The 15,715-nt window shown below is 47.0% G+C and overlaps 1 protein-coding gene across 3 annotated transcripts in view; it reads right to left on the reverse strand.

Moving 5' to 3' along the window:
- The window catches only part of TBC1D16 (TBC1 domain family member 16), a 33,054-nt gene that overhangs the window by 12,604 nt on the left and 4,735 nt on the right, over positions 1-15,715 (reverse strand). For all 3 annotated transcript variants that reach the window (XM_082326861.1, XM_082326862.1, XM_082326860.1), the window contains exons 2-3: positions 13,453-13,688; positions 11,770-12,400 (exon numbers count right to left, since the gene is read on the reverse strand). In XM_082326861.1, the coding sequence (XP_082182987.1) occupies positions 11,770-12,400; positions 13,453-13,630 (809 nt within the window). In that variant the 5' untranslated portion in view covers positions 13,631-13,688. The remainder of the gene's footprint in view (positions 1-11,769; positions 12,401-13,452; positions 13,689-15,715) is intronic.

The following is a 15,715-nucleotide window of genomic DNA, read 5'->3' on the forward strand; positions in this document are numbered from 1 at the left end:
TACTTGCTACATAACCAAAATCTGCTTCAGATACACAAGTAGCTACCCGAAAACTCAGAGGCTGGAGAGCCCAGTCACAAACGTGCTGGCAATGTTATATTTTCTAGAAATGCTTCTTCAAGACAAGTGTTTACAGTTCACATTTAGCCACTAGTTACAAGCTTGTACATGCATCCAACATACGCGGAAGCAATCCGAAGCAATGCGTGTAAGTGGATTTACACTTTCTGGACAGGAAAAAGCCAGTGAGTGTAAGCACAGTGCCTCAGAGTGTCCAGCCCAGGGAAATGCCAATGTTTTCACTGATGTAGAAGATGAAATCTGAAAGAGACATCTGTGCACCCCATGCCCTTCGGAGAGGTCGATAAACACGTACATTCATACGTAGTACAGATGCAGAGAGAGTACCACCTCATACATTGGTGCATACTTAGTCACTGTGGAAATTAAGAAAAAACTCTCACTGTGTTTAAAATTACTTTTTCCTGTATATATTGATTGAAAAAAACTGAAATTATTCTAATCTGTTTGACTATTTTAAAAAATATTTTTAATATTGAGATCATCCTGTACTTAAGTAACAACAGGTAGTATGATCAGTGCTCATTTCATGGATTTTGGGGAGTCCTCTAACTAGGCACACAAGATACACAGATGCAAGGGAAGAATTCTCCAATTTATTATTTGTCAGACTATTATACCTGTTAGATGATGGATTTATATCACAGTACCCTGCAAAAGCAGGGAGCTGAAGCACTGCAAGGCAAATAGCTGGAGGAACATTCCAGAGAGACTTCAGGTTGTGGGATCCAGGAGAAACAGAGCACCAGCTAATATACAGCACTGCTCAGCAAAACAAGAGGAGACGTGCAATGGTCCACGGGAATAAAAGGGACAGGGGAAAAAAAAATGAGGAGTAGCAAAACCTGAGGCAGGAAACCCACGGACACATTAATGATTCCACGTAAGCCTTTTCCCCTTACTGAAGTCCCATTCCTCTTTTGTCTCAAAATACATCTCATTCTTGCTGGTGAGCAAGACCAGGTGGTGAGGCATTTTCTTCACTCAACAATCAACTCCAGCAGTCAACCGTATCTACATTCCTCGAGCTTTTGGAGCCCCTAAGAAAGCAAGGGCTTGCATAAGGCAGCCACCGACCTCCTCCCACCACACGGGAACTCTCTCGCACGGCCGATCCGCAGAGGTCAGCCGCACTCGGCAAGTGAGACTTTTGACGTGCAGTAGTGTAGTAATGGGACCTGACTTACTGTTCGATCAAAGCATTTGTACACACCTACAGCGTAAAGAGAGATAAAACCAATTATTATTTCTGTTATAGAGCCAGGGCAGAGACCTGCACCAATTACATGGGAAGACTATTTCAGCAACAAAGATCTAATAACTCATTTTACGACATCATGTGACAAATGTAATTATAAGAGGGAAAGGGCCTGAAGATTATAGCCATGATGTGGCAGTTACCTAAGCTGTCAGCGTGCACCACCCGGTTCCCAGAGAGCCTCCTGCAAGAGGCAAACCCTCCTCGGTTGGCTCTCCATCACCATTGTACTAAAGCATGCCTTCGCTAATAACAGCCTTCCTTGCAGCCCGAGCTATTCCTGCACGCTGGCTTGTGAAGCATCATTTACAGACAATAAGTATCATCATAATGTATGAGCATCCATGTAATGGGAATTACATGCCCTTTTTCCTCCCCAGGGGTTAGCATTTCTCTGTTTCTCCACTATTCCCCACAGGCACTGACCTTCTAGGTTCCTCTTCTTTCCAGCAAGGTGAAATAGCTCATGGCAGCATCAGCTGCCTAAAATGTCTAAGACAGATAGCTTCAAATAAATAATCCATCAATAAAAGTTCAAAGCTATCCTGAAACACCTAAAAATTTAGTGGAGAGACTGTACAAAGTGAGGTAATATCGGGCAGCTGGAACCCAAATCTATTGTTCTGATGAAAAAAAATGTCCTTGACAATACACATATATAATGAGTTGTGAAACATGCTGCCTTCAGCGACACATAAAAGACGTGCAAAAGAAAACAGATTGGTAATTTGGGATCAAAAAAAAAATTGTCGAAATATTTCTGGTCGTTCCGAGTTGCGCTGCAGAGAAGGAGTGGAAGGACTGGAAGGACATCGCGGGATGGCACCAGCTTCCAGAGGAGCGCGGCCATGCAGAGCCAGACGCTGACAGTGAAACACTGCAGTCGCACCGGCTACTCGCATCTGATCGGCACAGACGAGTAACTAGGTTAAGAATTGTGTTAAATTCACCCTTTGGCTGAAAATATTTGGAACTTGAAGTTCCTTTGCCTCAGAGAGCCCGAACAGAGTCGATTTACACTGACCTCGGTGAACAGGGAAAAAGGTGTTAGATAGTCTGGATGAAAGCCTAACCGGAATTTCTGAAATTAAATGTCAAAACATCCTCATGTGGAAGCGTATCCACATGTCTGCAAACACGCGTGGAAACAAAACTAACAATTCTTTCTATTTGTTAGGGAAACCTGTGAACAACTGCCCAGGACGTTACAGTACAAAGTACACGAATGTCAACATGGACTTTCCAAAAGCTTGTTCCACAGGCTTTCCATTGATCTGTTTGCTTTCAAAACATAAATTTCCCCACGTTGAACTGCACTAAATGCTATTTAGTAGCTAATTAACTTTCTGTGCTGAAAACCTCCCGTAATTGCACTTCTTTCACCTTTTTTAGCCTGTGTCCTCCAGGGAACCCAAGCTGTCCTACGGCATTTGTTCTGCTCATTTCTATCTCACAGGCACAAGTTCCTTCCTGACACCAGACTGCCAATCACGGCTGCAGAGGTCACTGGAGACCAAATTAGGAGCACTCTGCCTCTGACAAACTTGCTTTGCTTAGCTTGCCGTAAAGGGAAAATAAAAGGTTATGAAAAATAATTGTATCCTTTCATGCTCGGCACCAGGAAGCAGATTCAACAGCGCTTCTAAAAGTCAGCGTATTATTGTTAGTCACTCTTTATATTGTTGATGTTATTAATGATATTCAAAGAACAAGCTGTTTACATCTCGAAAGCGTTGGAATCCCTCCCTCCCCCTGTACAGGAAAAGAGCAGAAGAAGGTTTGTGGTTACCAGCCATCTACACATCGGCCACCTCACTGGCACACGCTGCCGGGAGGGCAGCAACTTCTACGTTCACCGTCTGACCTTGGGCTGTAACAGCAAGTTCATGATCAGGGACGGGGCTCTGAATTAACATCAACTCTGCGAACACAAGCCTGACAAATAAAACATTTTAACGCAACGAAACGAGGGACTCTAGGAAAGGCGATTATGCAGCTTTGCTTTCTGATAGGCGTAATTGGTTTGTCCTTGAGAAATAAAGATCAAAACAATTTGTTATGCTTTACGGGGCTATCGCAATCTGCTTTTACAGCACCCTGCCTGCCTTCCCAGAGCACACACGACCGCCCAGCACAGGTAGAGCACGCAGCGTCCACCTCTGCTGCCGGTTCATCATCCCAAACCTTCTCGGACAAAAGGCAACCTGTGCGGCGGAGCGGCCGGCGCCCCGGGATGACCCACCTCTGCAGCGGCGCTGGGTGCTGCCTTCCTGCCCCGCTGCGCCGCCGAGGGCGGCAGCTGAGCGAGAAGCCTCACTACACTGGGGGCTTTGTTGCTCCTAATTCATTCCTCCGAGTCCTCGTGGCCTGAAGGGAAGCCGAGCAATTTTAGCCAGCGAGAGGGGGCATTAGAAAAACAGCCCCGCTTACCTCCAAAGAGTTCCCCCCAACTGCTGTAAATTAAACCAAAAGGAAAACAAAATAAACTGAGAATTCTTGAGTTAATTATTTTGAATGTAGATGGGAAGGGGAAAAAAAAATCAGAAGTTTGTAGTGAACTAATGTGTGTTTTAATCTCTTTTACCCAATCAATGTCTGGAATGTGATGCACATATACCTTCAGTTAAAAGACAAGCAATCTGTTTTTCACAGATGAGACTTACAGGCAGGTGTAGGCTACTTAGGTAAAACCCAAGCAAGGTTTTTCTCTGTGACTTCTTGTTGCAGTGAGGCAGCGGGGGCAGAATTAGCAGTTTGATGCTTATGAATAAAATACACATAGCTCCCGAGAAGCCAAACACAACAAATCATTTAGAGCCGCGCGTATGCTGCTCAATGATGGAAATGTTACCTTCATTTCAAGGAAGGAAAATATTCCAAAAGCTGAATGGCAGATTTTTACAATCCATATAGAGAAGGGGCACCTCATGCCTAGGCTTTAGCTCATTAATAAATCAATCGAAATGCAACACTTAAAAAAAAAAAATTCCTTAGATGGAAAAAGTGATTTGTCAGCAAAGCCCGAAAAAGAATGTTTGCTTTTCAGCCTATTCCAGACTGGAAAAGGGGACCTTTCTTACCAGTGTTTATTTTATATTTAAAATCAATGGATTAGTTTGCTTTTTTTCTTTCAGTCCTATCCATGCAAAAATAAAATTCTACACTAATTATGCTAATTACAATCAAGCCTTCAAAACCCCGGTCCCTTGAAAGCCCTGAAGATTACCTTTGTTCTTACATTCCTGGCTCTAAGCAATGAATTGGGAATTTCAGGGGGACTTTTTACTGACAGACAAAGTTAACCAGCTCCCCGGACTCTGCACTGCTGCTGACCCAGTATGAGCAGAGCCAACACCACCCAGAGAGAATTTCACTGTTTCCACAATACAATGCGGATTTCCCAAGGGAAGAGCTTTCTTCAAGTAGCAGAAAAGGGAGAGGAAAAAGGAGAGCTGGCTAAAAGCATGTTTCAGAGTTATTGTAAATGCTTAATGCTGTTATAATTGTGAGGACCGAGCCAAGAAGACAGAGGCTATGCAGATTTATTTGCATATACTGTTGTACTTTTAGAGGGGACGTGCTCTTTATTTTGATCCAGTTAACGCAATTCTTCCCTCACAAAGCTATGGATACCTGCCAGCACCATTTATCTCCGCTCTCAATTAGGATTTCTGGGCGTTACGATCGTATAAATAAGTAACAGAAGAAATGCAAGAATATCCTGGGAAAAGGCGCTTTATTGCAACGCCTCCCGGAGAAAAGAGCCACTGCTGTGCTTTACTCTGCCCCTGCAGCCAGGCCGGGCTGTAAGGCTGCCTTCCACCCAAACCCACTGCCCACTCGGGACGAGGAGCCCTGCGCTCCCGTAGAAAGCCTCGGTGCCTCCAGGACGCTGTAACTGTCCGTAAATGATTCCGCTTCATTGCAGTGACAGGAGCGAGGAGCGCTGGTGCGGAGCCACCGCCCCTCAGCCTGGCTGCACGGCGGGGCCGGACCTGCACCCTCGGGCAAAGCGCGCCCCGAGGCGGCTCTCCTGAGGTAGAAGAGGGGCGGGAAGGAGCCGAGCCCTCGGCTCCGCCAGCCGAGAGGAGAACGGCTGCTCGGCCGAGGGGCGGGCGGGCAGCGGGGCCGGGGGTGCCGAGCCGGGGCCGGGGCCGGGGCCGAGGCGGGGCGGCCCCGCCGGGCGGGAAAGAGCGGCCGCCGGGGCCGGGGAGCGCCCGGCCGCGCCGCTGGGCAGAGCCCGCCCCCTGGCGGCCGCGCCGCGCCCACCGCCCGGCCCCGCGCCCACCGCCCGGCCCCGGCCCCGCTCCCCCCGCGGCCCCTTTCCCTGGGCGCTGCGAGAGCGGGGCCGCCTCCGAAGCGGGAGTTTAGAGCATCCCCGTCCTCGGAAGCAAACCCAAACAACGCCTGGCGCCCCAGAAACCTGGGCGGGCAAAGCGGCTCCTCTCCGGTCCTCCGTCGCTCCTGCCTGCCTGGCCGTGGGATCTCTTCGGCATCACCCGCTCTCGCCACGGACTATCCCTCCCCTGAAATCCCAAATAAATAGCTTCACGATCCCGCTAACTGCAATTCCTGATCTCGAGTTAGCTGTCACTATTTTCTTCCACAGAAATCTGGCAGCGAACCAACGGAGGGAAAAAACAAACCTGCTGTAATTAATGTTCTTGCTGTTCAAATATTTATATAAAGCAAGATAGAGCCGTATGCCTCCTCAATCTCTTGGATCTGTCCGACCTTCTCAGCTTTGCAGCCAGTAACAACTTCAATTGATTACACAGCATTGCTGACAGCAAACGGCTGAGGCCAGCTCCTCTTCCCAGCACCGGGCTCCGTGCAGACCACCTGAAAGCACTGCCTTAAATGAAGTTTACATCTACTCCACGGCTCAGAGAGAAGGGAAAAAGGACTGTCCTTCTGACGGAAGAAGGATTTGGGGATATTTTTTTCCTGGGCATTGGTTTGGGTACAAACGGATTCAGGTGCTTCGGTGTCTTACATCATAAATCGCACTAGTTCAGGCAAGGTCCTGGGGAATTGGAGCCTGAGCCAGAAGCAGCGAGGCACCCCACGCACTCATCCCCACGGCTGAGATCATAAAAAGTAAGATAGCATGACACCAGATGCTGCAAGAAGTTACAGGAGATTTGGAAGTCTGTGACCAATTCCCCTGGTTCTAAGAATATAATCACTTCTGTTACAACAGCGATGAATTCCCAACCTCTTGATGACTCCAGAGCTCCTGCCAGTTCACACTAATTTCAGCTCATTTCCCCCATAATTTTGCCTCCTGTTTATTCTGCAGAGGTCTGAACAGCACTAAGCCTTTCAGGTGAGCTGCCAAAACAACATGATGCAACACCGTACGCTCTGTTACCACCCGCTCCTGCAGCTGCTGCCACCCTCCGTAACGCTGCGCCTCCGCTCCCTCCCGAGAAGGTAATTTACTGATTAGCTCCCTGGGAAGAGGCTTAACAACAGGATGTGCAACACATCTGTAAAAATTGCATCAACTGCGACGCCAAAGGAGTTTTTCCTTGCGTTGTGTGCTTTGCCTAGACCGTCTGTGATAGTTCTGTTATGTGAATTCATGTCTGCTGAAGAACATGAGAACTGTAGCATCGTTTAGCTCCGTTATGAAAAGGTTTCATTATTTTTATTACTGGTTGCTAAAATTATCACCTTCTTATGGAAGACGTTTCCTTCTTGCATTGATATCCGTGACCGCATTGGTCACATCGCTTCTGCTTGTCCTTTAAAGCAAGTGCTGTGGAAGCGCAAGCTGGCGTCTATTCCACCACTGGCGGGACCGTTTGCAGAGCTCCAGCCTCTGGCCAGATGTCGCCCCAAGCTCCACTCATGCAATTCCACCACCGAGGCTTCTCGGTGCAAATTCTGACTGTATCAACCAACATCCCAACCTGAAGTTAGTGAAGGAATCAGTGCCAGCATTTATAAAAATGCTGAAGAGGACAAATACGGTGCTCGTCAGGTAACAGCAACTGCAGTTCATTACCAAAGCGAAAAGCCTTTAGCAGGCCTACGGCCCATTGCTAGGGAAAGCTCCTGTTCACCAGGGATCACTCCGGCACGGCACAAAAAAACCCCAACCACCCCACTCACAGAGCACTAAGTACTTCTGCAACCGATTGGTATAGATCTGATGTCACGGTCAGTTAAAATAACTTCAGAAGCATTGGTCGAAAGACATTATATAGGTGTCAGATGCTATTTGGTCACCAGGATGTAACAAAAGGCTTTTAGTTTCACTTTACTGATGGGGAAAACGGAAGCTGAGTAATTTAGCAGGGCAGCAACAAGCCAAAGCTGGGTATAGAGTGCAGTTGTCCTGAATCAGTGCCCTTCAGACCACAAGGCAAATGTTTCCTGACAGACAGCAAACAACGGTGACAGGGGAGAAAAGGAACAGAATGGAACGATTTCATTTCCAGTATCCCTCCTTTTACAGAAATGCAGTCACTGACAAAGCCACTATCAGTAGAGGCGTTTCCCACATTAGCTACCTCCCTGCAGGAACCACGAACTATGAGCAGAAAGGGGCCCCCCAAAGTTAACAAGGACACAAAACCCAAGAGAGCGAAGCCACCTTTCCACGAAAGACGAGTGCACTATGCAGAAGTCCCAGGCTCATCTAAAAAGAGAAGCAAGAATGTGTATGCTGGTGACGGGACACTCCCATAGCTCCTAGCCTGAGGAATTGTGTAAATGGGAGGAAAGCATCGATCGCTGCATGGGATCTCTGGCAGCCTGTCAAACTGAGAAGCAAAGAGGAAAAAAAAAAAAACCAAAACCAAAAAACAATGGATACGTTTTTATTTCCTTATGTTCTACAAGGCGAGTTGTTGATTTAAAATGACTGACTCATTGTGCAACTCAACCGCTTCCAAGCCTACCTCCCTTCTTCTTCCCTGCCCCTGTCCCGCATGCGCCAGGATGCGTTTGTTGGCTCTCTTCTGCCCAGGAGGCCAGGCCGCCTTCTCAGAGGATGCTCCAAGAGGCATACGGGACTTGTGGCTCCTGGTCATACGGATATTTTGGCAAGCAGCTTGCTGAGCCCTGTAAGTTGCTCATCCTGATCTTACCTGATCCAAGTCTACATCTATGGCCTAATTCTGCCACAATGTCACATCTTTCCGTTTCTGATGATACCTAATTGCACAGAAAGAAAGATGGCTGGACTGAAACACCCATGCAATGCATTGCTTCAGCTTCTGAAACAATCATGGGGAAAAGCAGAGTTGTCTTTACAACAGCTCCCCAATGCAGAGGGAAATAACCAGAAACATTCGCTCCTCTTTGCAGGGAGGAGGTGGTGACCGGGGGGTAGGGAGGGAAAAAGAGTTGAAACAATCTGCCAGCAGCACAAACTTTGTTCGCACTCCAATTCTGGCTCAGATGGGAAGCAGCCAGCAGGGGAAAAAAAAAAAAAAAAAAAAAAAAACCAACGAAAAAAACCCGCTTGAGAAACAAGGAAGCTGTTCTCATGCTTGTAGTGACTTCTGAAACAGCATCCCCCATCCCCCAAAACGCTGGGATGAACGCGGGGAATAAGAGAACACTTTTTGACAGGATTTTTGCAAAGTATTCTATGCAAAATCTCTGACTCAGTTTGTAAGATCCTGCAGATATCATGCAAGGGGGCCCTATGGGGAAGAACAAATTGGCATAAAAAATGGACACACTGGACAAAAGCCTTTCAAGTCTGAAGTCCCAAACAATGAAAGGTCTGTTTTATTAATCTGCTGCAAATTATGAGTGCCACATATACTGGTCGAGGCTTCCAGACTGGTGCCAGAAGAGTTAAAAAAGAAAAAAAAAAAAAAAAAGGAAAGAAAAGAAAAGTCTACTAGGACCATGAGCAGTGTTTGCAAAGCCAGCCTCTGCTTGCTGGAGCTGTCAGGACTCCGGCAGCACGCGAGGAAAGCCGGCAGAGGGCTCGCCCGAGCCAGGCTGCGAAACAACAGGGAAATGCTGCATGAACTCACAGGCAAGGTAGCGAAGATGCAATAAACTCTATTTCCTTCCTTCCCTGATGCTATTAGCAGCTCCGAGCCTAAGTGTTGCAAAACAGTTAAACCACAACGCTCCCTGCCCGCTTGCCGTGCCTCCGAGCACCGCGCCGGCACCCTTCTGCACCAGCTCCTCTGCCGGCGCACGCTGTCGGGTGCAAAAGCTCTCCGAGGCTGCTGCACACCTCGGACAGCACGTGGCCTCACGGCCCAGGCCAAGGACTGGGATTTCCCAGGGTGAGTTCAGTCTCCTGCTTTTCAGTAATTAGGACATTATTCTGAACATATCCATCGTGACCCCTGCTTCTAACCACTAAAGCGGGGATAATGATCCCTGCCTCAAGGATGGTGGTGGAATTGTATGAGTGGAGCTTGGGGCAACATCTGGCCAGAGGCTGGAGCTCTACGAACAGTCCCACAGGTCATGGAATAGATGCCAGCTTGCGCTTCCACAGCACTTGCTTTAAAGGACAAACAGAAGCGATGTGACCAATGCGGTCATGGATATCAATGCAAGAAGGAAATGTCTTTCATAAGAAGGTGATAATTTTAGCAGATGAATTGGGCCACAGCGGAGGCCACAGCTTCCCCACACATAGACTGAAAAAGAATGTTTTTCCTTTAAGAATCTTACTGTTGGAACTCAGAAATGTTCACAGAAGCATTTTAATTATACTTTATTTACCAAAAAAAATGCTTAAAAAAACCCCCAAGCCCCGAAAACTTCACTTTTTTCAGAGTGATAGAGACAGGTCCAACACACAGATTGCCAGTGCTGCTTCAAGCAAAAAAAAAAAAAAAAAAGTTTACACACCTTAAACAAACAGAGGCTTTGGTTGCAGTGGATTTGGGGGTTTTCTGGTTTTTAACTCAAGGCCAAGAAATTTCTAAACCAACACAACATTCTGCAAAAGTGTATGCAACTAAAGTTTCGACCCTAAGCAGCAGCCCAGTGCTAGAACACAATCTGAACGGGACAAAAAGCCTAGGAACCAACAAAATAAAGTCAGTTATTAGGAGTGATATTTAATCATGTAAACACCTCTCTGTAAAATTTTTTGAAGGTGTGTTTCATGATGTTTATGTAGTTTCCAAAGCTGCCTACATTCCTATTAACAGTTGTCAAAAAAGACTGTCAGGCATCATATTTAGAGATGGACACTGTCAAACTGATGTTGTTCAGCACAATTTGGAAACCAAAGGCCCCTCCTGGGCACCTCGCAGCTCCTTTACAATGCCCCTCTACAGCCAGAGGAGAGCTGCGGTGGGATGGGACGGGACGGGGACAGCCGTGCTGGCCAGGCCGAGGCGCTGCTCAAACCGCTGCCCACCCAGCTGCTGCAGAGCTCAAGCCCAGAAAACCCCGTGGGCTCGCAGTTAATTAGAAGCATACTGCTAGGACACATATCAAATGCAAAGCTGATACAAAGTCTGAGATCACCGCGCTGAAGTGCTTTAAAATATCCAGAGAGAGTTGAATCAATTAGAATACTTCCTTCATAAACCTTGTCCTTACTGGCATTCTCTGGGCTTGAGATTAGCCCATAAAATAAAGAGGCAAAATCTCTTCAAATGTCAAGTCTTAACGTAGTCTGTACATTGCTGACAGGCACAAATGAGAACTTGTTTTTCCTAATTTCAGGCATGGTTTCAAAGTTGAGCTATATCCTTAAAATCAGGCCCACGGTGCTTCACGAACGCAGCACACCCATCCTCCCCAAGATGGAAACGAGTGATACACCACACAGACCAGAGAGCCAGAAACACTGCGTATCAATACAGTAAGTGGTGTAGGTATCCTACTGTTCATTATTCCTTTGCCAAGGTGCCCTCTTTCCCCTACGTAGAGTTTACTGCACATGCCATTGAGAAGCGCTGATATTTAGATATACCAGCATTGACTAAAATATCCAGGTTAGACAGGTAAGAATTAATATTTATATGTCTTAAGTGGGACCACGTTCTGAACACCAGCAAAACAAGCTCATACATGCAGACTTCATGTCAACACGGTGCCTTGCAGAGAGGCACCCATGGCTCAGAGGAAGTCAGGCAGACACTTTGATGTGGCTCTGCACAAGAAGGAACTAGCACATCTCCTCAGCAGAGCCAATTAGACCAACAAAGGACCTTTTTAATTTAGTAATGCTGCTTCCAGGGCTCAAGATAGTTCACCTGAAAGACTGTACATATACAGCCCTGAATGTTCGGGGCCAGGGCTGACTGAGCAGAAGGAGGACTGGCAGGCAAACCATTTCCTGTGAATTACACAGGTGTCTGAAGCAAGACAGGATATTCAGCTCAATGCCACTGTGATGCTTCTCAGTTTCCTTCAGCATCTCCAAGCTCAGCAACCAGCACTCCAGCTATTCACCCAGAAACTAGAGAAAAGGATGCACTCACCTGCTTTCATTATCCAGAAACACAGAACTACTGCTTTTCCCGAGGGCTTCACTAATGGGAGAGAGGCAGAAGGGGGAAGAGAAGGCATCAGAATCAGAGTCAAAAGTACTGTCCCTGCTCACGTCATCGACAGACAGCTCCAAGGAGCCCTCGTCCTCCCCTGGCTCTGGTCTGTAGTCCAGACCTTCCTCCGTCCCCTCCACCGACAGCTCCGACCTGTTCTGCTCCTCCTGAGAACTGATTGTCGATAGGATTCCTGAGTCACTGCGGGCAGGCTGGGGGGACCGGTGGGTGCCGTCTGCCGCAGGGCAGCACTGGGAGAGCTTCTCCCCTTCCGAAGAGGGGGAGCTGATGTAAGCCACATCTTTCACAAGCTGTGACACAGTCAAGATATCTTCTCCTTTCAGGATCACTGCCCCTCTCTGCTCGGTGGGGGAAGCCTGCCGGACAATGCCGAAACCCTGAGTGTGGCGGCCGCGTTTGCGGGGAGCTTTACGGACAGGGGAACTCTCAGGAGTGACGTAGCGCAGGGCTTCTTCATCCTGCCTCTGAATGCGGGAGTTTGGCACCCAGGCAAGGATAAGCGTGGTCCCGAGTAGCTCATCTTTCTCCATGTACAAGCACAAATAGCCTTCGAGAGAGTAAAGGAGCAATCAGTTACGACACAGCTTTATGCTTCGGAAACTGCATAAGCCTGAAATTTGCCCATCCCCATCTCCCCTCGCTTCGTCACCATTACACACAGACAAAACAAACCCTTCCATTTACCAGGAGAGAATTCTGCCAAGTGAATTGTGGAGTGCTCAACATTATTCAGGATTTACAAATAATTTCAAGTCTGCATATGGCTTTTGAATAGTCTAAATTCCCTCCGGCCTAAGTGGACATAGAAATGACATGCAATTACTTCAACTTCCTGGACGGATTACTAATCAAGAGTAAATGCTGAAATATGTTGCCACATGAAAAACTTCTACTGTTTGTTAGTTAAACAATTTCAAGTGCCAGCTAAACATTTCTTTCTCAAGAATATTTACCTTAGTGTAGCTAAAGGGCTACAATTTTCATGGGAAGCCAATAGGAAAAAAAAAAGAGTCACGCATGCAAAGAGGGAAGCATGGGTCAATGTTCACAGAATAATCAGTTTTGTGAAGCTAAGCCAGTAGCCACAGCTCTCTTTGATGAAAACATGAAAGAGTGCAGTAACAGATGAGAATAAAGGCACAGGGCAGTATTTATCTTCATTTACTCCAGTGCATGCAGCCACAAGCAGGTTTTCTTTTTTTTTCTCTTTACCAATGGTTGTCGAGGCCACTCTAGCAATGACAGTTACAAGATGATACTTGGCTTTCCTGAACAAGACGCATATTTGAAAGAGCAACAGAAGTTACTGTCCTCAAATGACAACAGCCCATCTTCTGGCAATACATAAGGACTTACTAAAACAGGTAAATCCACGCTAGACCAGAAGAAAAAGGAGAAATATAATCAATTTTCCTACTAAAAGAAGAGCTGATGGATCAGCTTGTGGATGGCTTTCCTTAGTCTTCCATAAGACTGCCTTGCCCTGTCCCCCACTGGCACCTCTTCATTCTTTAGAGCCCAAGATGTAGAATTTGAAACAAACGCACACCCCAGGAGAGAAAAAAGAGTGAGTGAGCAGTGTCTGCAACACCGTATCACCTGGATGATGCTCCCCGATGCCTTGTAGCAGCTCAGGTGGATGGACGCAGACATTGTTCTTAGAGTAGATAATCTCCCCATCAAGTATGGAAGATGAACTGCTGCCACCACCAGGATTCAAGGTCAGGAGGTCTGAAGCTTTTGAAGAGGCACGTCGGAGGAGTCGCCCCAGAGACATCGCCAAGGAAATGTTTCCATTATCTGTCAGCTTTAATCAGGAGCCAAGTTCAGAGGATCTGCCAAGAAGGAGGAAAGAGTAGTGTTAGAATAAACATAACAATAGCACAGCACGTGCCTACTGCTGTCTGAGAAGGAAGAGGTCTCCTGTCAACTGCTGCATCAATTCTACAACTCAAGCAAGAGCCTCCAAATGCTCTGGATCTGTAACATCACCTCTACGTTTTAAAGATGCTGAAGTACAGAATCCTGGGATGTTTTTCTCTGCAAAGAAGAAATATGAAGGCAGCAAAAAACCCACATTCTAATAGTTACTGCGGGGAGGAAAGAGAAAAGTAACGCTTGTCACTGAAAATTGCCCATTAAGGGAATAGCTCAGCGATGCAGAGCTGCTCGATGTGTCACTGTCCTGGGGATGTCAGAGAGAGTCAGAGTAGACCCTGGAGGATTCCTTCAGCACAGAAAAACTGCTGAGACCATGACACTGAGCAAGGGGCTGCTGCTGCATCCACAGTAACCACTGATCTCCAGAAAACATGAATCAAAACAAGCTCATCTTGTGCTTACCAATTTCGGCATAATCCTGCTGTGCATTTGAGGTTTTTGGGTTGAGGTTTTGTTTTGTTTTTTGAGCAGTGATGGTTAAATAGAGCTTTTTCAGAGATAAGTGGCAAGAGACCCATGTTCAACAGAGCGGACAGACTCCAATAGCAGTGTATGGCACACCAACTCAAGGCAAACATTTCATCTATCAATAGGTAACTTTAGCTAACTGTGGAGTATGATCCCCAACTAATCACCAAGTAAGCTTTGTACTCAAATCAGACGTGCTCCTCATCGGGGCTGTTGATGAGGAGCTCTACAGCGAATCCAGAGGGGTCACCCAAGCTATAAACAGTCTAGCAAACAGATCAGGAAGAAGAAACAGCAGGCGGGTCTTGCACGAAGCAATCCTACAGATAGCCCAACACAATTCAACACAGAGCAGGCTCTACCTGCTGCTGCAGACCATCAGAGGCACGGCAGTTTTTGTTCTGCTGAAAAGTACACAAGGAGAGGAAACATCTGCTTTTGTTCCTTTGTATTTACACGGCCTTACTTGCTCGTGAACAGGCCGGTCCGACCTAGCATACACCACACATCGCCACGGTGCCAGGTCCAGGGGCAGCGCGTGGAGAGATCGGCTCAGCGTGTTCCTCGTGACAGGTCCCACACCACGGTCCACAGAGCGTGCAACAGGGGTAGCCAGAAATAAAAAGAAAAGCAGACAGGCCCTGACTTGTCCTATCGGGGCACTGTATGCAGGGAACATTTAGGGGCCTAAAGCAAGCATCATCAAACATTGACTAACTCCAATTTCTTTAAACACGGTTTTAACGGTATCTCCAGACAAACAAGGAAGCGAGAAGGCAGAGAGGGCAAACACAAACCAACACCTCCCGAAGAGCAGAGTGAAAGCTGCAGGGAAGGAAAATAGCTGTCCTGATTCTGACAGATTTGTACATACAGAAGATTGCAAATGAGAGGGCCAAGTAGTTGACAGAGCCTTCATTAAAGGACAAACTATTTGTTTAACTGGCAACCACTAGATTTGTCAGCTTGAATCACAGCATAAGCAGTTTCTGCATTTCAGGCTTTGCTGGAACTTGACGGAGAAGCCTCAACCTTGCTATCTACTGTGCCCAGCAAGTGTTTAGGATAAAAGAATTACTTTGCAAGTCCTTTGCACCCATGTCTCCTTCTAGCACCAAACACAACACGTATGTTCACATCTCAGCCCAGAAAACCAAACACCAATGGAGCCATATGCTTGTTCTTGTCTGGATTGCCAAAAAACACAGTACTGTTTCAGGCTCTGGGTTGTATCTTGGAGAAAGTAATTTGCCTCAACCATATTTAAAGAGCAAGTCACCTTTCCTCTCATTGCACCCTGCAAGAATACAGACAGTAAACTCTGCTGCAATTCCTCCTTCCCACCACCAAGTTACAACACAGCATTTCAACACAGCGTTGAGAGAGTCCAAAGCAGTGATGTGGAGCAACCTGTACGGCATCAGAGGCCCTCAGCTTCTGGCAGGTCTGAAGA

This window comes from Platalea leucorodia, assembly GCF_965183815.1.
Source record: "Platalea leucorodia genome assembly, chromosome: 14".
Lineage (NCBI taxonomy): Eukaryota > Metazoa > Chordata > Aves > Pelecaniformes > Threskiornithidae > Platalea > Platalea leucorodia.